This window comes from Leiobunum rupestre, chromosome 7 (genome assembly GCF_980474605.1).
Source record: "Leiobunum rupestre chromosome 7, qqLeiRupe1.1.hap1, whole genome shotgun sequence".
Lineage (NCBI taxonomy): Eukaryota > Metazoa > Arthropoda > Arachnida > Opiliones > Sclerosomatidae > Leiobunum > Leiobunum rupestre.
The window spans coordinates 40,220,426-40,232,333 of NC_143390.1; the positions used below are offsets into that span (position 1 = coordinate 40,220,426).

The 11,908-nt window shown below is 37.6% G+C and overlaps 1 protein-coding gene across 3 annotated transcripts; it reads left to right on the top strand.

The window, feature by feature from the left end:
- Window positions 1-871: 871 nt before the first annotated feature.
- On the top strand, window positions 872-6,143 carry GCS2alpha (glucosidase 2 subunit alpha). 3 transcript variants are annotated; one of them, XM_090181097.1, is made up of 15 exons: window positions 872-978; window positions 1,307-1,411; window positions 1,475-2,025; window positions 2,088-2,184; window positions 2,246-2,350; window positions 2,602-2,677; window positions 2,877-3,193; window positions 3,248-3,674; window positions 3,738-3,834; window positions 3,893-4,383; window positions 4,461-4,535; window positions 4,598-4,711; window positions 4,793-4,911; window positions 4,986-5,089; window positions 5,559-6,143. In XM_090181097.1, exons 1-15 carry the CDS (start codon window positions 962-964, stop codon window positions 5,669-5,671), a joined length of 2,808 nt encoding a protein of 935 aa, XP_090037223.1. In that variant the 5' UTR covers window positions 872-961; the 3' UTR covers window positions 5,672-6,143. The 3 variants fall into 3 exon arrangements, with proteins under 3 accessions (XP_090037223.1, XP_090037225.1, XP_090037224.1); XM_090181099.1 differs by having other exon boundaries at window positions 2,910-3,193; XM_090181098.1 differs by lacking the exon at window positions 872-978 and adding an exon at window positions 1,108-1,240.
- The last annotated feature ends 5,765 nt before the right edge of the window (window positions 6,144-11,908 follow it).

The window sequence follows — 11,908 nt, forward strand, 5'->3', positions numbered from 1 at the left end:
TCTTCAAAAATCTCATTACCGGAGGAGGGAGAAACGCCTCTCATAGGGAAGCGACTTTACACTCTCTGATGCTGATAATAACCAGTTTTAGGAAGCGGAACGGTACGCCTAAGTTACGACCAAAGACTATATATACGCTTCGCTACTTAGACTAGCGTGTTCAATGGATTCATAAGATAGCTGCCGCTGGTCAAAATTTTCCCCGCACTTCAGCAGTGCTACTAGTGGCACGTCTACCGGCTGGCCAGAAGATTCTCCCGTGTTTCGAAAGTGCTAACAGGTTTTTTGTATAGAGATGCCTGTCTAGTAAGCGAAGCGCATATATATTCTTTGGTTAAGAGGCGGAAGTGGAGGACCACACTGAAGTTCTACCGGAATTTTTCAAACGATTTTATGGGCCTTTAACAAGGAACTCCTGGTGTAGCAAATTAAAATGTATTAAAACCTTTTGGGGTCGGCGTACCTCAGTTTGGGAGAGTACACAAACAGCCCGATTGCTTACTTTACATCTTGAGAACAATATGCTTCGAGCTTAGGAAATATAGCGCCATCTGCCTTAATATCAGTCAACCAAATTCTTTGAGTCAACTAATTATGTGAAGAAATAGCAGACCACTTTATAATTTCAATGTTTTTCGTTTTAAACTTTCAGCTGTTTTGCAGACAGCTTTCATATATTCAATTTAAAACTCGGTCGGTAGGCGCAGATACTTATGACCAAAATTTTAACTACACACGAAGCAGAATACCCTGAAGCGTTGCCTACGCCTGAATCCTACAATGCATAGGAAACTTTCCAACATGGAAACTCGTACACTACCGCCATCTAGTGCATAGTCTTTAAAACAGTAATTTTAAAAGTTAATACTATTTTCAAAAGATGTCACTTTGACCTTCGTTATTTTTTTGTTAAACTTTTTGTCTTCTGATTGGTCGAAATAATATCATTCGGACGGGAAAAATGGCCACGTGCAAGAGGTAAGCGATTCTTACAAAGGATTTGTTTTCCCTTGTTTTTTATGTATTTGCGTAATATATTCGATTATAAATTTGTTATTCAATTTGATGTTTAGTTTTAAAACGGATTACTATAATTTTTCGCGTTAGCTTATGCCTACAGTTTTATTTTTACCCTTAGCATATCTCAGAATATGGGGTTGTTGTTAGGCGGTTTTTAGAAGCCAACTTTTCCCTTATGAATATCATTACGAAACAATCCTAAAATTTGATCGATTTTTATGTACTTTTGTTTATTTTGCTTTTTTTATTGAAGTATTCTATAAAGTTTCCATTGTTGTATTTACAGCGTGATGAAGCCTCTAAAAATCCTAGCAATTTTAACTCTTTTGTGTTGTGTCAATTCCGTTGACAGAGGCAATTTCAAAACATGTGACCAAAGTAGTTTTTGCAAGTGCGTTTCATTGATTAAATTATGCTATTTGGTCAGTAGTGTTATTAATTTACTTCCTTTTAGACGTCATCGTAACTTACAACCGGGCTCTTCACCATATTTTCTACAAATGAATAGCATTCTCGAAAGTGGCAACAAAATTGAAGGTCATTTAGTTCACAGTAGCTCTGGGGTAGTTCTCAAAATGGAATTGTTTATTTTGGACGATGGTATCGCTCATTTGCGTATTGATGAATTAAATTCTATAAGACCTCGCTTTGAACCCAAGGAATCGTTTGCCAAAGCTCCGAAAGAGGGGCGTTTCAAAGTGACTAAAAAAGATGGTCAAAGTTGGACCCTTACCTTTGGACCCAATAAAGCGGTTGTGACATCCTCTCCATTTAGAATTGATATGTACTCCCACGACCAACTAGTTATAAGTGCAAATCCTCGTGGCTTGTTGAAGTTTGAACAATATAGAGAAAAGAATCCTTCACCTCAAAATGTTGGTGAGGGAGGTGCTGAAGGTGAAGAAAATAAAGTTGAGGAAGCAAAAGCTCCTCCACCCGAAGAAGAAAATCAAGATGGAATGTGGGAAGAGAGCTTTAAAGGGCACGGAGATTCCAAACCTTATGGTATTGCAGCCATTTTTGCAAAATAAATCTTGCGTTGCTAATAATTGTGTTACGAAATTTAGGCCCAGCTTCTGTTGGTATGGACTTTTCTTTCGTTGGTTTTGAGCATGTATATGGAATTCCGGAACATGCAGACTCATTTTCATTACGTCAAACTAAGTATGCAGTATTTTAGTATTTTATTAGAAATTGTGTTTTAATTGATATCTGTTAAATTTAGGGGTGTATCGGAGCCTTATAGATTGTATAATTTAGATGTATTTGAGTACGAACTAAATAACCCTATGGCTTTGTATGGTCAGATTCCTTTCATGGTAGCACACAGGTATGTTTAATCTATTTCTTAAGTCTCTAGTATAGAATTGGTAAATTCTCAGTTGATAAGGTGCCATAAAATAGGGCTTCTTTTTCAGTCTTCGTCATTGTTTAAAATTCTTACGCTGCTAGTGCCCCTTGTTGTGTGAATTTCGAAGATTGATAAAATGAGACCCAAAATATTTCACGCAACAGGGTGACATGCATTAAGGAACTGCATTTTTTAAGTGCTTGAACAAAGTTTTTTAATTTAAATTACAGTTCTTCAAGAACTGTTGGTCTTCTATGGTTAAATGCCGCTGAAACGTGGGTTGACATTGAAGCTGCCAATAAGCAGGTAAATAAACCTTTCATTTGGTGTTAGTGTTTTTAAAAATTTAAAACTATTTACACATTGTGTTTCATAAAGTTAGGATAGTTATCTATTTAATTAACTAACTTAACCTAATTGGATCTTGTATTGCGTCTTTCCCAAATAACAAAATTATTAAGTTATGAGCTAGTTGCGTGTTTCTCTCCTAACTTTGGCAATCTAGGGTGTGGTTTCATCTATCGTTGACTACGTTAAGGGTACTCAACCAACGATGGAACGTGAAACGCAATGGATATCTGAAAGTGGCGTTTTGAACGCTTATTTCTTACTGGGACCTGCTCCTAAGGATGTCATTCGCCAATACACCGTAGATTTGAGTGGAACCACTCCTCTCCCTCCCCTTTTTTCATTGGCTTACCATCAAAGTAGATGGAACTACAATGATCAGGATGATGTTCGTAATGTGGATGCCTCATTTGATGACCATGATATTCCTTATGATGTTATCTGGCTGGATGTTGATCATACTGATAATCGAAAGTACGATATAGCACTTTGAGAAATTACCATTTTAATATATCATTTTTTTCTTAGATACTTTACGTGGGAACCACATAAATTTCCCACACCTGAAGTTATGCTAAACAATTTAACGGCTAAAGGCCGTAAAATGGTCACATTAATTGATCCTCACATTAAGAGAGAAAGCTCTTATTACATTCATAGTGAAGCAGCCTCTCAAGGGTTATACGTTAAGAACAAAAATGGGGAGGATTACGATGGCTGGTGTTGGCCAGGTTCATCAGGATACCTTGATTTCCTCAATCCGGCAGTACGCGATTGGTGGGCGGAGAAATTTTCTCTGGACCAGTATAAGGGCTCCACTTTGTCCCTTTTCACGTGGAACGATATGAATGAACCCTCAGTTTTTAATGGTCCAGAAATTACCATGCCAAAAGATAATCGCCACTTTGGAAATTGGGAGCACAGAGATGTTCATGGAATATATGGAATGCTATTGGTACTTTTTCAAAAGTTTTTCTTAATATTTTGATTATCTTTTAATATTTTTTTCACTATATAGCCAATGTCCACTTACAAGGGTCACTTACTTCGCTCAAATGGCCAACATAGACCTTTTATTTTATCCAGAGCTTTTTTTACGGGTTCTCAGCGTTTCGGTAAGAAAGTTTTATAATTTTCACAATTTTTAATTGAATAGTATTTAATTTTAATCAGGGGCTGTTTGGACTGGCGATAATACCGCTGACTGGGGTCATTTAGCCATAAGCATTCCAATGATATTGACGCTGAGTGTTACCGGGATGGCCTTCTCTGGAGCTGATGTCGGTGGTTTCTTTGGAAATCCTGATGAAGAGCTCTTGGTACGATGGTACCAAGCTGCCGCTTTTCAACCATTCTACAGAGCTCACGCCCATTTGGATTCAAAGCGTCGAGAACCCTGGCTGTTTGGAAATGAAGTCAAAAGAAGAATAAGAAACGCTATTCGCGTTCGTTACATTTACCTGCCACATTGGTACACTCTTTTCTACGAGAACGAAGTCACTGGAATTCCACCATTCAGGCCTTTATGGATGGAATTTCCCCATGATGTTGATGGTTTTGTCACGCAAACTGAGCATTTAATAGGAAATGCGCTGCTTGCGAGTCCCGTTGTTGATCCAGGGACTAGTAGCGTAAGCATCTACTTTCCTGGGGGTAAAGAAGAGGTATGTTTATGGAACAATTTTAATTTTGGTCTTATTTGCGTTATAATTTGCTATTTTTTTATCTGCTTTTGCTTAAGGTTTGGTATGATCTCGAGAAACATACCAAATATCTGGGTGGACGTACAGTAACCTATTCTGTTACAATGGATAGTGTAAGTAGTTTTACAAACGTTTAAACGGCTTTGTAAGTGTAATTTTGATTTTCATATAACAGATGCCATTATTCCAACGGGGAGGAACTATTGTTCCGAAGAAGGAGAGGGTTAGGAGAAGCGCGTCTTTGGGAGTTGATGATCCATATACGTTAGATGTTGCGTTAAAAAAAGTTGTAAGTGCTAAGTTTTGACCTTCAGGTTAAAGATTTTTACCTCATTAAATCTAAATGTGTACTTTTAACGAATTTTTACAGGATGGGAAAGACTTTGCCAATGGCACACTTTACTTAGATGATGGTTTCTCAACCCACTACCGAAATGGGGACCATTTGTACCTAAAGCTCACTTATAAAGATAAATCGTTATCATCTAAGTACGGTCTTCTGGCGAATTAGCGCGTTTCAAGCCCTTGTTTTAAATATTTTCTAATTAAAAATATAATTTCAGGATTATAGAAGGGCCTGGCAATTATCAGGTTAAATCTTGGCTAGAAAGAGTCAGAATTATTGGCATTACTTCACTGCCTAAATCAATACACATCAGTTCACATAGTAAGTTATTTACTTAAGTACAAATTACTAGCCATGTGAGAGTTCTTTATTTTGTTTGAAACACTTGAAATTCCCTTTTTAAACCAAGCCTAATTTCTCGAAAACTTTAAAAAAAAATATTAAAACTTTGACTGATACTTCCAAAGATACACTTTTGGCACTCAAGACGAATAGATGTTTCTATAAAATTAAATGAATAAAAAGTAAAAAATAGAATATATTGATTCTTACGTCTCAGCCTCTTATTTTTACAAGTCTCAAGGACTATAGGTTTTTCTAGCGAGCGTGCAAATCGCCCATGTTAAGAATATACTAATAAAGCCATGTTTTGTGACCTAAGAGCAACATATTCTACTTTTTACTGTTCATTTTATTTTATAGAAACATCTATTCAAAACAAAAACAAGTCTCGCACTTAACTACAAAATACTTTTATATATTTCTTATGTGTTGCATAATTCATTCACAGCTTTAGGAAAACAAGAATTAAAATTTGCCTACAATAAAGCTGAGGAGTTGTTAGTTATAAGAAGACCTGGTCCAAATATGGCCGAAGAATGGACCATTGACCTTGTTTATTAATAACAACACTCGCACCACCCAACCAGTTTCCGCCAGTTGATTTAAAAGCAAATTTGAGAGAGAAATCAGTGTCTACGAGATGGTAAACATTGATTCGCTTTTTTTGTACCAGCTTCAGATCATGCGCTCCTTTAAACGTTTCACACAGAATTACACAGTTTAAATTTATACATTGGTTTCTCTACAAAAAAATACAATAAAATGGAAAAATGGACTGTGATATAGTATTTCGTGGTTAACTAAAACATAAATGCCGTGTTAAATAAACAGCAAGTACAAGTTGCGCACTTCTAAAACAACTCGATTCCATTTTTTAGTTGTTAATTCCTATTTTGAATAAATGTTTTCCATTTCGTTACTTATTGCCAATACTTTATAAATGGAGTGAAGAATTTAATGAAATTATTTTGTTTCCCATTTTTTTCCCAGTTAAGTCAAATAATTGTGTTTAATTAAAAAAATGTTATAATCACTTTATTCTGTGTTTTATTTTCCATTAGTTAGGGTAGGGTAGGGTTTCAATTTTTCTTTTCGGTGGGTAACTCTGGCTTTAATAAAAATAAAAGGACTTAGCTGTTACATGAAAAACGCTGGTCGTTGCGAATTGTTGGACTTCGTTACTTGAGACTACTCAATGCTGAGAGTTGTCAGCATTATGGAACCAATTTGGTTCCATGTTGTCAGTCTTTATCCTACTGCTTACACGGGTTTACGCCGACCTTTGGATTTCGGGTCGAAATGTCCTAGGGGAAAAAGGGTCGGCCGACCGTCGGCCGCGTACAAAACGTCGACTCTTTACCGCCTTTTAATAGACCTAAGAACCGACTCCGAAACGACGTCATCCCGACTTAGAATGTACTGCATAATTACGTCGAAACGACTTACTTTTTGATATTTTAAGTGACTGAAAATGACCAAATATAAAGAGCTATATACATGTATGTAGTTGGTCACGTCCCATGAACGGGAGTGAAACAATGAGTTTATTTCCGTCAATCGAAAAGCTTTTGAATCTAGAGTACAGAGTTTCTTGGGACTTACAAGGAGAGTACCCGAGGTGTTTACTGCCGATTTTGTTCAAAGTCGGGCGTAATGTAGACCTATATGAGATATGAAATTTCCCAAAAGGAGACGTTGCACTACCCATTCGTTTTGCTATAACAACCGAAAATGTTTTTGATCACTTAACACAATAAAATCTCCATTTAAAAAAGCATGGGATTTTCTCGGTTTCACAGGGTCCTAGCTACGAAAATTTTGAAAAATTTTGAAAATCACGAAATGTGTAATTTGGACCACATTTAGGTAAATTTCATCAAGTTTGGGTAAATTGAAACATTTTTAGGGTAAATTTTTAACAAATTTTGGGTAAAATAAGGGAAAAATCTTATTTTGGTTGTAAGTGGTCAAAAACATTTTCGGTTGTTTTGTGTTTTGTTCTTGTATATTTACGGAATGAGCTTTAACGTATATGGATATAACTGATTTATTACATTGATGAATATATACATAATATGAAATGATGCATGACGCTTGTGTCGTAGTATCGGACTAACTAACTAACTTCTCGTTTCCTAGCGGTGTCTATCTAAAGAGTCTATGATGTCATATACTACAGGTTGCCATGGCAAATCGAATGGGTAGTGCAACGTCTCCTTTTAGGAAATTTCATATCTCATATAGGTCCACATTACGGCCGACTTTGAACTAGATCGGCAATAAACACCTAAGGTACTCTCCTTGTTAGTAAAAGTAACGAATAAATCTTCATTAAAAATATCTTAGCCTAACATATTTAGCTATACGAATGTAACCTACTTGAGCTGAGAGATTTTTAATATGGAAACATTCTCAGATTGAATATATAATCTTTTTCGAAAAAATATAATACAGAAAGGAAGTTATTTTAAAAATATTTCAATTTGTTTTATTAAATCGCCAAAGTTTCACAGTTTTGAGCGATTAATTGGCAAAGCGCGACCTTAATTCGACTCTTTGCGCTACAGGGGTAATAATTAAATGTAAAGTCTATTTTAAGTCGGATAATGGTCGGCATACCGACCATAAATAGTCCCAAAAAAGGATTTACGGTTTTAGTGTCGAAAAACGTTCGGACGTTTTTAGGTCGGCATTTGGTCGTCGACTATTAAGCGACTTTTCGACCGTACCCCGACCCTAAAACGACTTCATGTGCTACAGGGGAGGCTTTAAAAGTCGCTCGCTGACTTAGGCCTAAGGTGGTGCCTTGGGTATTAGCAAAAGTAAATATTGGTATTATCCAGCTGATTATTTATTTATTTATTTATTCTTCATTTTCCCGTTTCCATAAAACCTTGCTGAGGTTAACGGTAATAGTAAGCTGTTGGTTCTAGTGGCATGCAGGGCTTGCCACCACCTTCCTACGCATTATAACCCGGCCACCTGAATTAACTAACAAGTGACTAACTAGTCACACAACTGTTCTCAGAGTCGTAAGGGACTTAGACAATTTCGGGTACATCAATCCGAGGCTCCGTGGACAGGGCTGAAAGAACTTTAACTTGGCAGACGTTGTCCTTGCGTACTTCGTTGCATATCGAGCGTCAGAGTGGCGAGCAATGACCTGGGTGTGGGAAATAGCTATGTCTGGAGCATTCTAAATAGTCACCAATATCATCCTTACCGAGTGACACTCCATCAAGCACTGCACATTGGAGACATGCAGCGCCGATACGAACTCTGCAACTGGCTTAACATGATGGCTGACGAAAACCGGGATTTTCAGCGTCTTTTGCTAATGTCCGATGAGTGCACTTTCTCAAGGGATGGCCCATTTAACCACCAGAACAATCACATGTGGTACAACGAGAATCCTCACTGGGGATACCAGCATCACCACCAGTAGCAGTTTCGCGTCAATGTGTGGGCTGGTCTGGTAGGAGATAGACTTATTGGTCCCTTTTTTCTACCGGCTCGTCTTAATGGTTATAATTACATGGCCATTCTTCAAAACGAGGTAGCGGACGCATTGGATGATCTTCGCCTGCACGATTTCAGCCGTCTTTGGTTTCATTACGACGGAGCACCAACTCACCAGTACCGTGATGTCGTGGAGTACCTCAACAACGAATTCCCAAATAGATGGATGGGAAGGAATGGACCCGTTCATTAACCTCCTAGATCCTCGGACTTAACAATTTTGGATTTTTTCTTGTTATATACTGGACTGTGGCCACCGTTCAGAGTTACGCGAGATAATTGTAGAAGCATGTCGTCTTGTCACTCCAGAAATGATCCAAGACTCTTTTCGAAATCTTTTTGCGTATCGCAGCTGACGGTGTTATAATTGAAGCACATTTCTAAACTAATTTTGTTTTTGCAAATTCCGAGTGGTTGATTCCCACAAAGAAAACGTTCTGTCATATTTCGATTAAAATAAATGGAATAAAAAGCTGTTGCCTCCTACGATCAACTTGTTTTTTTTCATGACTTCGTATTTCAGTGTATAGAGTCAGCTGCTCTTTCACTTTCTCATTGAAACGTTTTGTCTGCAACGTACCGGTGAAACATTATTTTGCAATACATAGATTTTGCGAAAAACGCTCGTAAAGACGTGTTCAGTAAGTACCCATACCAATTGTTTGTATATAATCATTTGTTGCTTTTTATAGGTAAAGCAAAGAAATAAATAAATTATCTTTAAGAAGTAAGATCTGAAAATCTAAACAAACTATTTTAAAGTATTGATAACATCACGGGTGAAGGCTTTTCAAAGCAGCCAAGTCATTTTATCATCGTTGGTTCCATCGAATAAATTTTTATTTCTCTTATTGCGCTACTGAGCTATATCGCGAAGAGTGTATGTATCCTGAAATTGTAAGAAATCTTTTTCACGGTGACATTTAAACCACTTTCTTTCGCCGCTCGAAATAATCCGCCAACTCTACCGAATGAGCAAGCTCCAAGACTTTATTTTAAATTTGTTTAAATTTATAATAAAACTTTGGTAATGCCAAAAACAAAATAATAATATTAATAATTAAAACTGTGGTTATTGTAATGTTTTTAAGATTTTTAGTTATATTATCTTTATTAAATAAGCTCGAGCAACGAGAGCATTTCTCTTAGCGTTTGACACGGAATTGGAAAATAGATCCGCTATATTTAATCCTATAATTTTGCATTTGTTGTATTATAATTTGTCCGCGTCCGTTGGCTTGAATTTCATCGAAAGCTTCATCCATTTGTGCAAGTTCAAACACTCCGTTGCTATACAGGGTGTCCACTAAAAAAACCATCCAGGGCGAATATCTCAGAAACAGTTTTCTCTAGCAATTTAATTTTTTTTTATGTTACGTAGCACGTGCAGGGGGCCAAAGAAGAATGATAACCTCGATGACCTTGAACCATGTCTTAAAGGTCATCCAAAAACTATCTCGAGAACCGTAAGTGTTAGAAAGTTGGTTCCAATTAGAAAAGTGTTCCCCGTCACGTTTTATGCCTACATAGCGTGAACATGATCGGATTCGACCAATAGTAAGTCGAGAAAATTGGTACCAAAATCACAAAGGTCGTAAAAGGGAAAATTAAAAGACAGCGCTCCAAAACAAAACAAGTCGTGCTACATTATCGAAATTTGCTAGACATTCGCATCATGGTAGGATATTTTAATATTTGGAAAATTGTACGACCTTGAACCATTGTCTTCAAGGTCATACTAAAATTATCTCGAGAACCATTACGTTTAGAGCAAAAATTCCAATTAGAAAGTTGTTCTTCGTCACATTTTATGTATTAATAACTTTAAATTGTAATTTCTAATTGGAACGGAATCGGAGCTAATTTATAAGAAAGTAGAGGAACGGAATGGAATCGGAGCAAATTTCCGAAAATTTGTTGTATCGGAACGGAATCGGAGCAAAATTCCGAAAAATCGTTGTAACGGAACGGGATCGGAGCAAATTTCCGAAAAATCTTTGTAACGGAACGGGATCGGAGCAAATTTCCGAAAAATCTTTGTAACGGAACGGGATCGGAGCAAATTTCCGAAAAATCATTTTAACGGAACGGGATCGGAGCAAAATTCCGAAAAAAACGTCATATATTGAATCATGGACACGGTTTTCATTTCTCTCTTGGCTGCTGATTGGGTCTCCCACTTTTCCAGACAGTGAGATCATAATCCCCCTTCTTCACCGGCTCGTGGGAAACATAACTGCAACTGAAGCATTTTTCTCTACGACTACGTTGCGTACATCAATGCGCAGAATCGCAAAAGGTACAAAGGCCTTTTAGCGAAAAGGGGGAATAAATTGGCGGGGTGACCCGGCTTGCGGTAAACTTTTAGTTTTACATTCAATTCAATATAAATAATAATTGTTTCTGTAAATTTCTGTATTCAGGAAAATAAAATAATTTTTCCTCATTTTTCAAGACTATAGACTCTTAAACGCGCCTTCCCAATCGACCGCCATTACCTTACAGTCTACGGGGAGGGTGATGAGAAAACCAGTTTTGGGGGATGAAATTTCTGCGGTAGAGGGGTGGCTCGTTGGTTGTCTGTACGATAATGGCGGGGCCCAGTAAACGTTTCTAAAAAGAGTGTATACTGAGGGAAAGCAAAATATTAAACGGGAGCGGAAACTGAGCATTAAGTAATAAGCCCCATTTTCATGCTCGCTGGTAGTGGATAAAAATCGTCAAAATTCGCTTCCGCCACTCGCAAGCGTGAAAATAAAGCTAAAATATCTGTTTGAAACAGATCGACGCGGAAAGTGAAAAAGTGTATAGCTGAAGCGGATTTTGTCGATTTTTACCCGCTACCAGCGAGCATGAAAATGGGGCTTTATAGACGATTAATGAAACGGAGCGGAACACGAACGGAGATAATATCGGAGAAACAAACGGAGCGGAAACGGACGGAAAATATTGACGATAAATGAAACGGAGCGGAAACGGACGGAAATAATAGGCTAGAAATAAACCGGAGCGGAAACGGACGGAAATATTGGGCTAGAAATAAACCGGAGCGGAAACGGATGGAAATATTGGGCTAGAAATAAACCGGAGCGGAAACGGACGGAAATATTGGGCAAGAAATAAAACGGAGCGGAAACGGACGGAAATAACGGACGATAAACAAAGCGGACCGGAAACGGACGGAAATAATAGGCGAGAAACTAAATGGACCGGAAACGGACGGAAACAACGGACGAGAAACAAAGCGGACCGGAAACGGATATATGTACCATAACGGGA

Bases quoted from the DNA above. Each gene is read 5' to 3' on its own strand.
- GCS2alpha (XM_090181097.1), top strand. The intron at 2,351-2,601 runs GTATGTTTAATC...TTTAAATTACAG, and splicing joins CCTTTCATGGTAGCACACAG to TTCTTCAAGAACTGTTGGTC. The intron at 2,678-2,876 runs GTAAATAAACCT...TTGGCAATCTAG, and splicing joins TTGAAGCTGCCAATAAGCAG to GGTGTGGTTTCATCTATCGT.